Below are 18580 nucleotides of genomic sequence, written 5' to 3'. Positions count from 1 at the left end.
CCGCAGCCTTAGGAAAGAAAAAAAAAAAGAGCAGAAAAGATTGATTAACTGAGACCCACAATGACTTAGACATGCTTTACAAACTCAAGCTATCATGCAGGGTATATTATCATGCATACAGGAATGCTTATTTTTAAAGAGGTCACATCATACATTTTTATCACTGAATTTTCTCCCTGAATTCCAATCGTAATGTGTATTTCCTGCCTAAAACAGTTTCGTTTTAAGTAACCATTTTCCACCTTCTTTACTTTTTAAAAACTTTTCTGGTAGTTTCTGATAACCGAAAAAACACATATAAACAACACAAAGACTATATATATATATTTTTTTTTTTATCCAAACAATAAAAAAATGAGATGAAGATCAGTTTCAATAGATTATCCTTATTTTTGGACTGGGGAGGAAGTTTTGAGTCAAACCAATTTTTTTTTTTTTATATAAAAAAATCAAGGTCAATTTGGTACCACATGATATGATCCCTTTAAAATAAAATACAGCTATATATTGCCTATTGTGCAGCTCAATCCTCAAACTGCTTGTGTTAGCTGGACTGGTAAAAACTTTTTATTGTCTTACCTGGCCGAAAAATGCCACTCTGAAAAAGGTGCCAAGTAGCCTCTTCCCAGAATGCATCACTTCCATCACTTTAGTGTAAGCCCGATGTAATGTGTCATACAGGTGGGCCAGTTTCTACACAACAGCACAAAGCTACATTCATACTGTCTACATTTGAGTATATACTACATTTCTGGTAAATGTTAAATTTGAATTTCCAATAATGCATAAACAGTGTGTGTGCACCTCAAAGTCTCGGCGTTGTTCGTAAATTGGGATGATGAGTTTGTATATATCCGATATAAGTTCGTAACGTTCAGCTTTCCATAAACCATCAGCACAAGCTTCTAGCAACTCCATCAGCACCTCCTGCAGATAGGCATACATATATAATTACATACTTTCACATACCCATGTGCAATATTGTATCTCAACTAGGGATGCACGATATATCGGCCACCATAATATATATAATTTTTAATGTTATAGTTATCGGCCCGATAAGAAAATTTGGTCGATATATTAAAACCGATAAATAATGGATAATTTCCTTCCACTGAGACACTTTTGCAATGATGGTTTTGAACTGCTTGGAATATGATTGGAATCATTTCAAAAAAGGAAAATACAGTTAAGTAAAACACGTGCAGCACAAGTCTGTCATATAGGCTACATAAAATTATAATGAAAACATTCTAATTGTGTGTTTGGGACATGGCTTTTAATAGTGAAACTTTGGTTTTTGTAATCAGATTCAGGATTTCAAAATATATTTTAAAAAATTGGATTTAGATTTATCAGCCAATATATCGGTTATCGGCTTTCAAATCTAAAGAATTATCGGTTATCGGCCAAAATGTTCATATCGGTGCATCCCTAATTTCGACATCAATGCACTTACATGATGCTTCCAAATGCAACATTCACAGAAAAAAAGATACAAAAGCTGTCCCTTGGGGTGGTACACTAATATGTAGTACTAATATGTACCTAACTAAAAAATATGCACCTTTTAGGGGTAAATAAGGTCCAAATGTGAACCTTTTGAAAAGGTACTGCCCCATTGAATTCTTTTGAACCTTTTTTTTCTCACAACAAATTGTGACAAAACTGCTGTTCTAAGAACTAATCTGTCATTTAATGAGTGTCTTTCTAAAGGGAACAATGTTAATGGGTTTGAAAATACAACCTTTTGGCTATCAATCAAGACCTTTAACCACTAGGTCACACTATGGGAACTGAACTGATTTCTAACTCATGTGGGCTTTAGTTTAACCAGCCTGATTCAATGTTTACAACAGGTGAGGGCCTTTCTCTAGTGATTTGGTTCATCTCAGCGTGTTTATTGGGCTTTTGCTGGTTTTACACCACATGCACATTGAAGCAATCGAAGGACATTTACTCCACTCCAAAAAGTCCAAAAGCATTTGATGAACTCCGACAGCAAAGACGATCTTTTATCACAAGTGTATGCACTGAACAAAATATAAATGTTACTCAAAGAGTTCATTAAATGCGCAATCTGACAATTCACAGTGATGAGGGACTCTCAGGGATAATCAGGGCTCATTATCTGGACTTCCTTTACTAACACACCCTCTGGACAGCGGCAATTGATACTGATTAGATAAGAAACGAGAACATTTGACTGACGTTGTTTTAAAGGAGAGTTTTGAATTCATTCCAGTGCTTCTTCATCAAGGAAGAGAGTGGCAGGATTAAGGGGTCGAGATTCATGAACTATATAAATGTGATCAGTAGCAAGCTGGTTTGAACCTCATTGAAATGAACGTCCTGCATGCCCACATCCTCCATCATGGCTGCCTCCTCATCGATGTTGGGTGTGATCACACGAAATGCCAAGCAGCCCTGACGAAACATTCCTGCCAAGGAGAAGATAAAGCAAGCGGAATAGGTTAAAACAGGTTTAATAAACTGCAAAACTTTCACAAAAGGTCAGACACTTGGACACACACACACACACACACACACACACACACACACACACACACACACACACACACACACACACACACACACACACACACACACACACACACACACACACACACACACACACACACACACACACACACACACACACACACTAGGTATTAAGAGAAAGATCACACCTCAAGAAAACCCTCTGTAAATAATGTTCACATTTCATAATGTGAGTGTGAGTGTGTGTGTTTTTGTGCATACATGTGCACTATTTCTTGACCCTGCATTATTAGTGCTGTTATCACACAGAGATTATCAAAGAAATTCACAAAGAACTCCAGATTGCAAAATATAGTTGAACCTTGAACAAGACGCCTTTATAAATATATGTGTGTGTGTGTGTGTTTGTGTGTGTGTGTGTGTGCGTGCATGCATTCAAGCAAGAGAAAATGTTAAGTCACCTTTTACCTGAATACTAGAAAAATAAGTTAAATTATCACAGCCTTCAAAACATAATGACAAGCCAGCCAAAACATAGAGCTCAAGTTCTTTAATAAAAATAACTTACCTTACAAATTAATTATTGCTAATAAAATAGTTCCAAAAGTTTTTATGATTCATTCTTTTGACCAAACCTATTAATATATCATATACTGTATCTCATACTGTTACATGTTCCCTGGTTTTGTATTGCTTGTTTTTTATCTGGACTTCTATTTTGAAGTGCATTATCTGTTGCCATTGTTCACTTCCTGAGTTTAGTTCCTGTTTTACTTTGTTCCCACTTGTTATCATAGTGATTGATTACCCACACCTGCTCCTTGTTTGCCTCTTGTTACCCTGTGTATTTATATCCACGTGCATTGTTATCAGTTCTGTTTTGCCTGCCTTGCCCCGTGTTTGAATATACTCTGGATATACTTTTTCTTGCCTGTGTCTCCCTTTGATTGGATTTATTTTGTTACTTTTTTAATAAATGTTCTATGTTGCAATTGAATCCTCTTCTCCGTCTTTTTGAAACACCTCACATTACACTGTAAAGGTAAAGGTTCCCGACCCCTGCATTACAGGGTACACTAAACAAATGAAGTGAACACTGGGAACAATGAGAACAGAAAATACACTTCAAAATAAAAGTCCAGATAACAAAAGCAAGAAACACAAAACCAAAGGAACATGTAACATACATTTAGCTACTCTTGTATTTAATGTTTGATTTTACAAGCCATTATTGTTCAAAATGTGACATTCGTTTTAATTAACGATTTTACAAACAAAGTATTTGACAAATAGATAACTGTGCATAAAGGCAAACATTTATCTGAATTTCCATTCCAAATATCGCATCTTGATTGATTTTTATTTATTTCTGACTCTAGTACAGTACATGCAAACTATGTTTAGTGTGCCCCCTAGTGAACCCCTCACCTTTCCTCTTCAGGTACTCAGCCACCAGTGCTGCCACATGCACGTAACACATTGCTGCCTAAAGAAAAATAAGCCCATGATGATGTCATTGGTGTAACACGTTATCCACCAACCATTGATTTACTGCACCACCAAACAAACTGATGCTGAATGAAATGTTAAACTAAAATACAGAGAATAAACAGTGAAATTAAGGAATATAAGTAAAACTTAAAATCTAAGTAATTTATGGATTTAAAGAGCCTTTAATTTATTAATTAGCATTATTTGGCTGTCTTACCTCAGACAGATCTCCGTTCTTGACATGGATTTTGGCCATACTATCCAGCCAGGTTTTGCGCAGCTCCGGGGTGCTGGTGTAGGATTTGGCCAGGCTGTATTGCAGGTCCACCAGCATCTCTGGGTCTTTTTCATGTTCCTTCATCTGCTCAGTGGCCATGAGAACCGTCCGGATCCGCTTGGTCAGGTCCTTCACATCCGAGGGAAAAGCAGTGTGCTGGGGGAACAGGAAGAGAGAGTGCAGGATGAGCAAACAGTCACATCTGATGTGACTTATACATGTGATTTGAATATAAAAAGCTGATGATCTACTAGTTTATGGTGTTCAGTGTTATTCTAACAGCATTTATTGTTAACATTGATTTTCTTAGCAGATGCTACTTACTCAAATAGCAATCTATAATAATATGAATGCTGTAAAATATATATATATATTATATATATATACACACACACTGAAATCTGATCTTTCAGACTATTTTTAAATAGATTATTGTCTTGCAAATGAAACAAAATAAGGAATTAACCTGAAGGTTTTACCTTTACAGTTTTATCACTGTTGGCACAATTATTAATAATGGACAGTGACTGCTGGAACCGTGTCCCACCAATCCCGATGACATCAGCGATCAGCTGACTGACTGCAATCACCACCTGGGAATTTTTTTTCGAAATACATTGGAAGTTACTTTAGCCAGATTATGTCAGAATATTGAAACGAAAAAAAAAAGTTCAGTATGAACTTGCAAAGGGGCTCTCTAGATCAGTGATTCTCAACCAAGGGGCCTGGGACCCACTAAGGGACCTAATCAAACTTCCAAGTGAGCTGAAAGATTACTTAAAATTATTATATATAAGACCAATAGCAAGCTAAAAATCAAGATGTAAGATTATATTTTTATTGTAATCTGTAACAACTGCCGGTTATATTTAAGAACCAGGATTCTCATAGTCTTGGAAAACCTGGATATTTGAGGGAATTTTAAAAGTGTGAATTCTTGACCTGGAAAAAGTCACAGAAATTAATAAAATCTTAAAGCCAAGAAAATGTATAATTTATAATGAATTTAAATGTAATATTGAACCCTGAAGAACGTTAAATTACTGAAAGTTCTGGAATTATTTAATGTAATTATTTAAATTATTCATAGTTATATGCATTGCCTCTCTTAGGTTCTGTATATAAAAGTCTGAATACCGTCAAAGGGATAGTTCACCCAAAAATGAAAATTTTGTCATCACTAACTCACTCTCATGTTGTTATGAGATGTATGAGTTTCTTTTTTCTGCTGAACACAGAAGATGATATTTTGAAGAATGTTGGTAACCAGACAGTTGACGGCACCCATTGACTTCCATAGTATATATTTTTTCCTACTATGGAAGTCAATGGATGCCGTCAACTATCTGGTTACCAACATTCTTTAAAATATCTTCTTTTGTGTTCAGCAGAAAAAAGAAACTCAAACAGGTTTGGAACAACTTGAGGGTGAGTACACAACGACAACATTTTCATTTTTAGGTGAACTATACCTGTAATATCTTTGAGGTATCATGAGTATCAAACTATACTTTGTAATATCTCAAATATTGTCCACTGGGGGTCCTGAGAGTTAAGAAGGTTGGGAACAGCTGCTCTAGATTGACACCTCACCCATTACCCTCTTATCCCCCCTTACCTGCAGGTGTGTGCGGACAAAGGACTTCCTGTCATTGTACTCAAAGTTGCTCTTCATGAGGAAATAGAGCAGGTGGGCGGCATCACTGCGTATGGAGCTCAGTTTGGAATTACAGCACTTCAGAATCTCATAACAAAAACAGGCACACATATCCGCCCGGCCGTCAAAAAACGTACAGGGAAACTGAGAAAGAGAGAAAAAGACACATGTAGCGTAGGATGAGGCTTATTAAAATAAAAATGAAAAACACGATGTGTACACTCGTGTTGGACATTTAATTCCATAATTATGTGATCAATTGTGAACGCAATACAAAAATCACTGGCAGGAAGTGTAAACTGACTGAAATGCTATACAAAGAGCTGGTGAGAAAATATATCAGGAAATATTCTATTTTACTGACCAGCTAGCAAAAATATGTTCTCAGAACGCTCTGCTAACATTGCCATTAGGTTATGAAAATGTTAATTTCTGAATGTTCAAAACACCAATTATTTTATGTTTTAAAAACGTTTTTTCTTGGTTGTGCACACATTAAGGAACATTCCATTTCGCAAACATTATGGTAATGTTACTTTTGAATGTTCTCTGAAAATTCTGAAACGAGAAGTAACATTTAAAAATGTTAGATGTCCAACAGTCCACCTAAAACGTTTCAGAAAAAAACATTCAATGAATGATGTATAGATAATGGATTATTTGTGCTAACATTTTGAGAACATTATTATCTCTTTCCCCGTCATTGACGGAAAATTTCCTCAATTGTGAGACAACGTTTCCCTGCCATTTCCCATGAATCAACAGTAAGGGTACCTTGTAAATGAAGGTACGTAGGGAGGTGAAGACCTGCTTCAGTGCCGTCTCTGACTGGGGGATCTGAAGGAAACAGAGGTGAACCTGGAAAACCTTCTTCATCAGCGGGTTATGACCCAAATCAGCACACAGCTGCGTCTGTGGATACATGGTTTAATATGAAAGCGCTTCAGGGAAGAAATGATCTTTGTTCATTTCGTACTAATAAACACACATTTCCACTTGTTGTCGGTACCTTAAAGCCCATGATAAAGACACTGAGTGTGTCCAGCACAGTCAAGCACACTTCCGTTGAGACGTTAGCCTCCAGGAGACACGCGTCAGCATCACCGTGGCAAGATGCTGGAGGAGAAAGAGGAAAAGAAAGATCATATCATTTAATAACTAAACTGAACAGAACTGAGAAAAGCTGCTTTGGCCTCTCAGTATTTTCTTACTCTCTCTGGTTGGACTACATCAGTGGTTCTCAGGCCAGCAAACAAAAATTTGTTCTAAGAACGTTTTGCTAACATTCCCATTGAGTTATAAAAACGTTATTTCTGGATGTCCTCTATACATCCAGTTTTTCAAATGTTTTAAATCCATTTTTTTTCTTGGTAATGCAAATATTAAGGGAACATTACATTTTATAATTTTGCTAACATCATTGGAGTATTATTTTTTAATGTTATCTGAACTTTCTGAAACAAGTAGTAACATTTGAAAAATGTTAGACAAACAAAACAAAAAGTTCCATGGAAGAACATTTGTTTATAACTTTAAGTGCACCTTGCAAGAATGTTAGCCCAAGTTCTGAGAATGTTCCCTATTTTCTGGGTGGTCCTGGAAGTGTTGAGAACCCAGGATTGAGAACCACTGGACTGCAAAACTTAATTTACTCTGCAGTGAAGGTGTGCCAAAATTGTGCAAAGGATGACGTGTGTAAAATATGCATGGTGCTGTTTTGGTTCCCTTGAAACCCAAGAAGCTCTTACCGGTTATTCTACAAAGATCCCAAGAACAAATTCTCAGACTGAAACATACACATACAAAGTGTAATTTTCATGATTGTCAATGCATATCAAGTTCTTCTAAATGTTTATTTTAGATAGGCTGTGAAGGATGAGGAGTGATCAGGAAATGAATGTGTGTTACTGTGTCTTACTGTGGTTGAAAGTGTGTGCGTTCTCCAGGCTGCCCAGCTGATGTAAGCGAGTGTGCATGACGCCCCCTCTGTTACGAGACACAGGAAGAGTCAACGACTTCCTGTCCGGAGCTATAAACCCCACCCCCTCCTGGCTTCTGAGGAAAAACAAAGCCTTATGAGAGGTCTAGTAAGCTGTCCATCACATATATAGTATAAAAATACATGTAGGGGTCATGTCATTGATTTAATTTTTTGTACCCTGAGGTCTACATAGAGTATAATGTTGGTGAAGGGTTTTTAGACCACGTTCCACCCTCTTTTTTTTAGCATTAAACGGGCTGTACAGTATCATTCAAAAGTTTGGGGTCGAGAAAGACGGAAATAAATTCTTCCTTATGCTCACCAAGGCTGTTTTTAATAAATAAATACAAATGCAGTAAAACAATCATATTGTGAAACACTATGATTACAATTTAAAATAATAATTTTGTATTTTAATATATATTAAAATGTAATTTATTCTGTGATGGCAAAGCTGAATTTTCAGCATCATTACTCCAGTGTTTAGTGTCACATAAGCCTTCTAATATGCTGATTTGCTGCTCAAGAAATATGTCCTATTATTAAAGTACCATGACAATTTTTACAGGATTCTTTGATGAACAGAAAGTTCAAAATAATATTTACTTGAAACAGAATTTTTGTACCGTTATAATTGAATACACCCCTGCAAAATAAAAATATTGATTTATTTAAACAACAACAATTCTTACTGACCCCAAACTTTTGAGCGGAAGTAAACACTTTTATGAGAATGCTTCTTTGAAATGAGTAACAGGCTTATGATCTGCAGTTTTGTTGACAAGTCAATACAGTTTCCATCAATAAAAACCTCTTTGCAAAGCTTGCATTACTTTATGACAAGTTCCCAAAATAATCCATGCTAAAATGCACCATACAAACTATCAAGCTGGGATTGAAATATGGAAGGAGCTGTTTTTGCAGATTAGTTTCAATCGATGGTTTTGTTGACTAGGGAGGACATTTTGAAGTTATCAAGGAAAATTCGATTTCTCATGATATGACCCATTTAAAACATTTGCATTCACTATGGTTAACTTCTATACATCGCACACGTCACATTATCTAACTAGCCAATATATGGATATGCCACAAAGTTACATCTGTATTGATACTCATGATTATAGATGGTTCATAATAGATGTTAATACAGTACATTAGATGCTGGCATCCATTAGTCATGTGACTGATTGCCCACTGGACAAAGAGCAGGACATGATGATATAAGCACTAAGTGCATAGGTGTGAGGATATTATTGTACTTATAGTGTTTAATGGACACATGCAGGTGATAAATAGCTAAACATGATACCACAACACCTTCTGTTGTTAGACTACTAAGAAAGCATGAATGTGGAAATGCCTCAGCACACATACACACAGAGCAGTGAGTTAGTTGAATGAGTCAGCATGCTGTTAGTGAAGGCCACTCAAAAGCACACAGCTCTTACCCTGTTTAGGGGTGCCAGGATGCTACAGTATCACTGACTAACTGAACCCTCGCCAGCATTTCAGCCAATAAAACACATACACACATAAAGGAGTAGCGTCATTCAAGGTAGGATTACAGATAGTGTAGGATTTGATTCTGTGTATGTATGTATGTATGTATGTATGTATACATGTATGTGTGAGTACATGTGAATTAAAGGCAAGAGAGAGAGACAAGTAGATATGAGATAGCAGCAGTGGTTGTATTGAGCTTGCATTTATATGTCTGGTTCGACAGAAGACAAGTGGTAAAATCATTTGTAAAAAAAATTGTAAAGAACTTGGGCTGTCAATCAATTACATTTTTTAATTGAATTAATTATTCATGATATCCAGATGATTGATTTTAATAAATGAATGAATCACAATGAATCACATTTATCAATAATTGCTGACAAAGGTTTAGCAGATGAGGATACTTCAAATACAAATTGCCTGCCACTATGATGAATAGACATCAGAAAAAGTGGCTTTAGAAGTACACATATTGTTTGTTTATTTTCATATCACTGATCATAAGCCTAGCACTGGTCTGTGAATTATTTCTTATACATTTTTAAATTAAAATATTTTATGGGCATGATTGTGTTTACAGGCAATAATGGCAAAAAAAATTTAAAAATTAAAACAATAACAAATAATTATTAAATTAGTATTAAAATACTATAATAACCTTAGTATTATTATATAATAGTTTTAAAAACCTTTCTCTGACAATTTGTAATTATATATACTGTATGTATATATATATATATATATATATATAATTATATATATATAATTATAAGGAATATAGTTTATAATGAAATAATAAGTCATTTATTTAAACAGTATGAATAAAATATAAATAAAACATTATTAATATTATTTTAATTAATACAAATTAGTAATACTATTTACTATAAAAATAATTGTTCTAAATGAATGCAAATTGACAGCCCTAATTAGGATACTTCTGTTTCATTGTTTTGGCATAAGTATCCTGTTTAACAAACATATTACTTTTTTTCTGATTTCACACAAAAACGTGTACGATTAAAAAATGTGACTATTAGGAGCAAACCATTTTTTTTACCTGGCGATGAATCTCTTCCCCATATACCTGAACTGATGTAGACACACTCTGTGTGTAAGAGAGAGGGAGAGAAATGAACTGAGTTCTCAGTTTTAAGTTACAGGACCTCAATGCTCTGATGTGATTAGTGCCAGTCTAGATGACTTACTCTACTAAAGTGAAAAAGTCCATCAGCTCAGAGGTTGTGGCTTTGTTCCAGTATGTAAATAAGGCATCTGGGAAAAATAGTCAAAAGTGAACAAATTCATGAGCAAAAGTAAGTGGACTTTGAAAATTAGAGTCATGTTTGGATGTTCTTACCTTCAGACATGCTCTTTAAGACATGGAGGAAACACATGAGCAGGTTTTTGATTTCTTCTCGGTCCAATTTATCACAACGTAGCATAGAGCTACCCAGAGCAGAGGCTGACTGAGTCTGTCACACACACACATAAATATCACAACATGTAAGACACAACAAAATATCACATTACAGAACACTGTGTTTTATCAGAAGCATTGAGCAGAGGAAGCATTCACTGCTCACCCCTAAATGACTTTTAGTGTGCAAAAAACACACCCCCCACCACATGCACAGAGCTGGAAAAATACAATGAGAAAGACATGCAACACCCTCATAAACTATAAAAGATTAAAGAGATGAAAGCACACACACTCCCCAGACGGGGACACTCTAGGGTTGCTCTACTTGTATGGTGTCAGTAATTCTGTTAGTGTCGTTGTCGTAGAGGGCGGGGCTTGAGAGCAGTGAGAAATCCATTGTGACGCGTTTGGCTGCTCGGCTGAGAGGGGCGGAGTCCTCGGGTTCAAGGGGGAGGGGCAACACGGTGAGGGTGTGTCTACGTGTAAATCTCTCTTTCGGCTAAGAGGTCAGAGGTTAGGGTCAAGAGGGGAGGATAAGAGTTGTTAGGGGTTAGGGGAAACTAATGAGCAACAGCAACATGCATAACTCTAAATGCAGCTGAATGAAGCCACAATGAGGTCATTTGTGTCCTCTTGATATTTCAATATATTTAACTTTGTTTAGTGAGTAATATAAAAATGTATGTAAAATTAAAACATCAACCCTGAAACATTTGAAAGATTATATTTGCATGTACCCATTCCGTCTCAAGACATTTTAAGGGGTTATACTGAACAAAAAATTCTCAGTACATTTTGCTTTTATTGAAATGAAAATGTTATGATTTCAATGTTTAAGTTTGATTCTAAAATACTTTTATTCATTTTAAACGAAAAGTACGTTTCTCAACTCACTTCTATGAGGGAAATAATCTGTGATCAGTATGAAAATATTGACATTTTGATATTATGGTGCAAAGACTTTTGATAATTAAGACAATTATTATAACCTTCAACCCTAAACCCTCCAAACCCTGACAATCTAACAGAGTTGGCATAAAACATGAAAAAAGAGAAATATCAGTATATGTACCACATTATACTGTGATATATTAATGAATATATTATATATTATGGATGTTATGGTTTACATGAATTGTAAAGCATAAGAATTTCAAACTTACTCTGACAGGGTCGAAATAATGTAGTTGTTTTCGGGTAAGGTTACTAAACAAAAATAACTATTGGTTCAGTTCTTCTGAGATTATTAAGATTTGGCCCTGAGGGAGACTAAAATGTGATATCATTTCAAATGAAAAAAATCTGAACTTTTCTGGCATTGTTACATAGAAATGACCCAGGGAGTGAGAAATGTAATATAACAGATGTTTTATGACCTCACATTTCACACAAGTAATGTATTAGACACATGTGGAAAAGTGAATACATCACAGCTTCAGATAAAGGGCCTCTGAGAACCCCACAATCCCTCCCAACTGAATATTTTATGCCTCCACTTAATATTGTTTTTAAAAGACAAAGTGAAGTCAAATTTTATTTCTAATGGGCTTTTTAGAATACATATTATGAAAGTAGGAGATTCTATTTAAACAAGGCAGTTAATCAGATTATTTTGTGCCTGAGAGACAACATCCCTGTCATTCTACTTTACCTTATCGAGGGTGCTGGTCTTCTCAGGGAGGCTGTTTCCCGAGTCTGTGCTGACCAGAGAACCTCGAGAGTCAGCGTGGCGCACAGAACCGATGTTAGGCGTGGAGGTGTGAGGAGAGGCTACGCACAGAAGAAACATAATTCATATAATAAGATCATTCACAGAAACATCTGCTCATAATCTCAATAATACTAGCAGGTGAAAGGCCTGAGATGCTGGAAAGGAATGTTTTTCATTTGGTCATCACTCACCAGTTCCTGAGATGACCCCAAATACATCTTTATGAAGGCTGTTGTCAAGGTTACCAACAGGCTTTTGGGGTGTTGCCGTAGAGATGCTGGCAAGATGTTCATCTCGCCCATTCTGAGGAGAAATAGCAGAGTTCAAACTAACATTTCAGATGGCATGTGAAATCTAAGCTGCTCAAGAATAGAGAGAGTAAAGGAGAAAATAAAGTACAAAAAGATGATTCACCTGGTTGGTGTTAAAATTAGACGTGTCTCTCACATTTACTCTGTGAACGTTCTCCTGTAGCAACCCAAACAAGGGTAGATAGAGTGTCGACAACCTGGCCTGCTGACTCTGCACAATCATAAACAAAAAATATAGGTTAGCTATTTATCAGTTAAAATCAATGTCTGTTTAAGGCAAGTCAGCTCACTCTGTGACAATTTCGCCAATGCATCTGGGCACTTAAAAAAAAATAGGCAATAGGCACACAAGTACAGTTCCTATAGGGAAAGAACAAAATATCCAAACCAAGATAATAATACATTATACATAATGATAAATAGATAATAATAAATATGTATAGATTTTTTTTAATGTTTCTCGAGCACCAAATCAGCATATTAGACTGATTTCTGAAGGATCATGTGACACTGAAGACTGGAGACAATGACACTGAAAATTCAGCTTTGCCATCACAGGAATAAATAACATTTAAAAATATATTAAAATTGAAAACAGTTATTTAAAATTGTAATAATATTTCACAATATTACTGTTTTTACTCTATTTTTCAAATAAATGATGAATTGGGGAGCATAAGATACTTAAAATAACAATTACCCTTTTAAGCTCAAATCTGTTAGGATAAACCAGATGGAGAACATTGGAGACTTATCAGCTAAACCACCAAGGTAAGTCGAGCCTTTATCAAAAGATAACTGAAAGGTGGGCCTTCCAGACTTCATATTGCGATTTCTTCCAATCAGGTTTCTCGCTACTGTACTATACTGTTTATTCAAATTGACTGGAGATCACTTTTATTTGTTAAGCTAAGTTGCTAAGGCAGTTAAAAATGTAAGAAATCCCTTAAGGGGTTTGTCGCAATTGGGCACTGACCTTTGAGACATAGCGATCGTCAAATGTGTGTTTGATCATCAGACTCTTGAGAACTTGAATGGCAATCTGACGGACTTCCCCAAACTCCTGAAGGGCCCCACACACCTCCCTCAACAATAAACCCACTAGGAAGTGATTCCTGCAGAAATCATCAGTCAGTGAGTAGTCCAACTGCAGATCTATGAAGACAAAAGAAAGAGAAAGAAAGACATTACACCGTAGATACTGAATGTAACCTCCAGCTACCTTAAAAAGACCAGAGGCACTAGTTGAGAAAAATTCTTTTAATTCCGTAAACAAAATTGTTCTACGGCTTTTTATAATAAAACCAAAAGCATGGCATTGACAAATATGCACCTAAATATCTTCACGGAAGTAATTGTACAGCAAATTACAAAGAACACAAATACATTAGAAGATATTCCACAGACAGTTATTCAGAAAATACAACAGTTTTAAACACCCAATCAATCAATCAATCAATCAATCAATCAATCAATCAATCAATCAATCAATCATCTAGACTAGAATCTAGACTGATGAATGAACATATGTAAGACAGAGGGGACTAGGACACTGAAGAGAGACATAGACTGTGTCATTTAGACTAGACACACGAACATTGTTCAGTCACAGGCAAGCAGGACTGCTCACCTACACTTCTGGCATGAGTCTCCTTAATGTGACACAGAAAAGCTAGCACACACAAAGAAAGAGGAAACAGTGGAAAGGCATAGCAGAATATGAGCAATAGGCACAGAAAGCCCAAAGGACAGAAGCATCAGAGAGAGGAAGGGAGAGTTCTACTAAATTAAATTTTCCTGATGAACAACTTAACCTTTCAAGAGTGATGTCAGGCAATTTCTTAGGCTATTTCAACAACAGCCTGCGGTAGAATATCCCTGTATGTTTACCTTGAAACCTCTGAATGCGACCCTTCCCAAAAGGCATGGGCAGATTGAGGGGTATATAGTGTTCATGATTACACACTACCCGCAGAAACTCAAACTTAAACTCGTACAGCGTCTGCAAGACACAAAGAGACACAATTATATTATATTATATTATATTGATCAAATAAATGCAGCATTAGTGGTTTTATCGACCACAGACCACAGACCTTTGAACAGTATATTGTATTATATTACAACACGATTCTGGAAAAGTTGGGACGTTTTTTAAAATAAAAAGACTTTCATATCACATGAGCCAATATTTTATTCACAACAGAACATAGATAACATAACAAATGTTTAAACGGAGAAATTGTAAAATTTTATTCACAAAATGAGCTCATTTCAAATCTGATACCTGCTACAGGTCTTCAGCTGGGAGAACATCTAGCAACTAATTAAGTTAATTTATATCAGGTCTGTAACATGATTAGCTATAAAAGGGATGTCTTAGAGAAGCAGAGGCTCTCCAATCTGTGAAAGAGTGCGTTATAAGATTGTGGAATACTTTAAACGCAATACTCCTCAACATCAAATTGCAAAGGCTTTGCGAATCTCATCATCTATAGTGCATAACATCATCAAAAGATTCAGAGAAACTGGAGAAATCTCTGTGCGTAAGGGACAAGGCTGAAGACCTTTATTGGATGCCCGTGGTCTTCGGCCCTCAGACGACACTGCATCACTCATCGGCATGATTGTGTCAATGACATTACTAAATGGGCCCAGGAATACTTCCAGAAACCACTGTCGGTAAACACAATCCGTTGTGCCATCTGCAGATGCCAATTAAAGCTCTATCATGCAAAAAGTAAGCCATATGTGAACATGGCCCAGAAGCACCGTCCTGTCCTGTGGGCCAAGGCTCATTTAAAATGGACTATTTCAAAGTGGAAAAGTGTTCTATGGTCAGACGAGTCCAAATTTGACATTCTTGTTGGAAATCACGGACACTGTGTCCTCCGGGCAAAAGAGGAGCTAGGGAGACCTTCCAGTGTGTTATCAGCGTTCAGTTCAAAAGCCAGCACTTCTGATGGTATGGGGGTGCATAGGTGGATACGGTATGGGCAGCTTGCATGTTTTGGAAGGCACTATGAATGCTGAAAGGTGTATATAAAGGTTTTAGAGCAACATATGCTCCCCTCCAGACGACGTCTATTTCAGGGAAGGCCTTGTGTACTTCAGCAGGACAATGCAAAACCACACACTGCAGCTATTACAACAGCATGGCTTCATCGTAGAAGAGTCCGGGTGCTGAAATGGCCTGATCTTCCACCTATAGAGAACGTTTGGCGCATCATTAAACGAAAAATACGTCAAAGACGACCACAAACTCTTCAGCAGCTGGAAACCTATATAAGGCAAGAATGGGACCAAATTCCAACACAAAAACTCCAGACACTCATGACCTCGATGCCCAGACATCTTCAAACTGCTTTGAAAAGAAGAGGAGATGCTACACCATGGTAAACATGTACCCGTTTCAACTTTTTTGAGACCTGTAGCAGGCATCAAATTTGAAATGAGCTCATTTTGTGCATAAAATTGTAAAATTTCTCCATTTAAACATTTGTTATGTTATCTATGTTCTATTGTGAATAAAATACAGACTCATGTGATTTGAAAGTATCTTAGTTTTAATTTTATTCAAATTTAAAAAACGTCCCAACTGTTCCAAAATTCGGGTTGTATATTATAGCATGAGACTATAAATAATGACAGTTTTTTCTTTTCTTTTCTTTATAGATTAAGATTTCAGAATTAGCACTTTATATAACTACATAGGTTCATTTAACAATATTGTTGTGTACCTTGGGATCTCCAGGTATGAAACAGGTGATGTAATTGTTTATCTGCTTGAAGACAAATCCTCGATCCATAAAGGTAAAACAGCGCTGTAGGACAGTTAGTGAGAAAGCACTGTTGTTAAATGATTACTTCAAATTGTCATGAAATGATAAAAGCTTTTTACCGATGAACTGATCAAATATTGATCAGTTTTTCAGAGTATAGATCAATTGCTCATAGTAGAGAGAGCAGCTCTTCTTCTGGCGGTACCTTTATGAAGACGGCCAGGCTGTGATTGGCATTGCGGGCAGCATCCAGGTTATCCTTATACTTCTGTGTGATGTGGGGCATCAGCATGTTCACCAGTGTCTCCACAGCATGGTGGAACGAAGCCGTGAATCGCTGGTTCCTGGACAACTACAAGATATTTTGGTGAAAACTATGGGTACCATGGAATATTCTGTAAGGAGTAGTTCTGAGAGAGGCATATGATTATGTTCACCTTGACCTTGCCACTTTCCATCAGGTACTGTGCCATTGACTTCACCAGGGCTTCAAAAAAATACCACGAATACTGAAACACCAAAGTATACATTTTAACCAATGTCAAATACAACCTTCAGAAATTTAAGAGTGTTAAAACAGAGCGTTGTTTTCAGTACCTTGAGAAGCTTGTTGCTGGTAAGGAAGTCAGTTGAAGGCTTTAAGATGGATGTCATGGCTTTAGCCAGTTCTTCATGCACTGTCTTACTGTTACTAGTTAAATAGGACTCTGTTCTAAACACGTACTGGAATAACATGAAGAAAATCATGTAACCAAGTCTACTTTAGAAACTGCACAAAAAGTAGGACATTGTACATATCAATAATCTTGATTTACCTTGACATATGACCTCAGGTAGTGTTCTAGACCCTCCTCGTGGCACTGAGCAACAATGTGGACCATGACCCTGTATGGGAGACAGATGAACAACAAGAGAGCATGTGAGAAACAGAAAGAAGAGGATCCAGTGTTCTGATTTTGGCAACTCCTGCTCTCTCACCTGGTGGTGTTTACAGCCACATCCTCATTACTGGCGTTGGTCAGAACATGAACCAGCTGGTTTAAAATGGTCGGCAGGAAGTTGATCATAACATGACCTTCCATGGCATGAAGACTCTGGGGATTTATGGGTAATGTTTTGTAATTTAGCCCAACATAATAATAATAATTGAATCAGAAGAAACCTGCTTCTCTAACTTTTTCTATGCTCACCTTGAGGTATTTGACAAGCTCACCCTCAGCTGGACGGGTGGCACCAGACTGCATACTCTGGAAATGATGGAAAAAATTGTGCAGGTGCTGATCCTGAGGAGATGAAGAGAGATGTTTAAATTACATTGTGAGACTACATTAACAAAGAACCTATGACTAATCATAGCAGCAGCAGCATTCGTAGCAGATCTAGACCACCAAGACCAAAAACATTAGCACTGCCGTATTCATTAGCATGCCAAAACTACTCTAAGAGTTGTCATGATTGAAATGTACCTTATTGATCCTGAATGTTAATAACATCATAATTAGGATCTATATCTTTTATAGTCATACCTGAGTGTAGATGGTAGAGACCAGATGTGTGGACACTTTGAAGAGAGGACGTCCTCCATCCACCCACTTTATCTCAGGACTAGAGTGCTGCAAACATAACATCAATTTTAAATGGTTTATTTTAATTATACTGACAGATCATCCACTGAAAGATCTATTTAGTGTCTCAATTAGTTCTCCTAGACAGCAATGAGATTAAACAAGGGACAAATAGTGACTTTTGATGAAGTTACATGCCTTCTCAGATTTCTTAATTTCATTTTCCTGAGAAAAGAGCTCAGTGATTTTTGTCTCTGTGTATGTGCTGATGTGTTTCAAAAGAGATTTCAACAAAGTCAGAGATTTCAATCCGAACTCAGAGATTCCTCATCAGATTCTCATAGACTCTCTTACAGAATTTTAGGAGAAATATC

At 36.5% G+C, this 18580-nt stretch overlaps 1 protein-coding gene across 5 annotated transcripts in view; it reads right to left on the bottom strand.

Moving 5' to 3' along the window:
- Positions 1 to 18580, bottom strand: part of dock9b (dedicator of cytokinesis 9b) — an 87137-nt gene that overhangs the window by 7459 nt on the left and 61098 nt on the right. For 4 of the 5 annotated variants that reach the window (XM_082136674.1, XM_082136672.1, XM_082136670.1 and 1 more), the window contains 26 exons: positions 18168 to 18254; positions 17832 to 17924; positions 17620 to 17735; positions 17457 to 17526; positions 17239 to 17364; positions 17079 to 17150; positions 16847 to 16993; positions 16600 to 16683; positions 14750 to 14861; positions 13836 to 14014; positions 12963 to 13070; positions 12740 to 12851; positions 12489 to 12607; positions 10775 to 10889; positions 10623 to 10689; positions 10475 to 10522; positions 7846 to 7982; positions 6937 to 7043; positions 6702 to 6839; positions 5889 to 6071; positions 4750 to 4863; positions 4211 to 4426; positions 3931 to 3988; positions 2335 to 2441; positions 805 to 927; positions 580 to 693 (listed from right to left, as the gene is read on the bottom strand). In XM_082136674.1, coding sequence (XP_081992800.1) covers positions 580 to 693; positions 805 to 927; positions 2335 to 2441; positions 3931 to 3988; positions 4211 to 4426; positions 4750 to 4863; positions 5889 to 6071; positions 6702 to 6839; positions 6937 to 7043; positions 7846 to 7982; positions 10475 to 10522; positions 10623 to 10689; positions 10775 to 10889; positions 12489 to 12607; positions 12740 to 12851; positions 12963 to 13070; positions 13836 to 14014; positions 14750 to 14861; positions 16600 to 16683; positions 16847 to 16993; positions 17079 to 17150; positions 17239 to 17364; positions 17457 to 17526; positions 17620 to 17735; positions 17832 to 17924; positions 18168 to 18254 — 2952 coding nt within the window. The remainder of the gene's footprint in view (positions 1 to 579; positions 694 to 804; positions 928 to 2334; positions 2442 to 3930; positions 3989 to 4210; positions 4427 to 4749; positions 4864 to 5888; positions 6072 to 6701; positions 6840 to 6936; positions 7044 to 7845; positions 7983 to 10474; positions 10523 to 10622; positions 10690 to 10774; positions 10890 to 12488; positions 12608 to 12739; positions 12852 to 12962; positions 13071 to 13835; positions 14015 to 14749; positions 14862 to 16599; positions 16684 to 16846; positions 16994 to 17078; positions 17151 to 17238; positions 17365 to 17456; positions 17527 to 17619; positions 17736 to 17831; positions 17925 to 18167; positions 18255 to 18580) is intronic. The other variant, XM_082136671.1, reaches the window with a different exon arrangement.

The sequence above is a fragment of the Leuciscus leuciscus genome (genome assembly GCF_965113295.1).
Source record: "Leuciscus leuciscus genome assembly, chromosome: 14".
NCBI lineage: Eukaryota > Metazoa > Chordata > Actinopteri > Cypriniformes > Leuciscidae > Leuciscus > Leuciscus leuciscus.
This window is presented reverse-complemented; position numbering and strand designations above follow the sequence as displayed.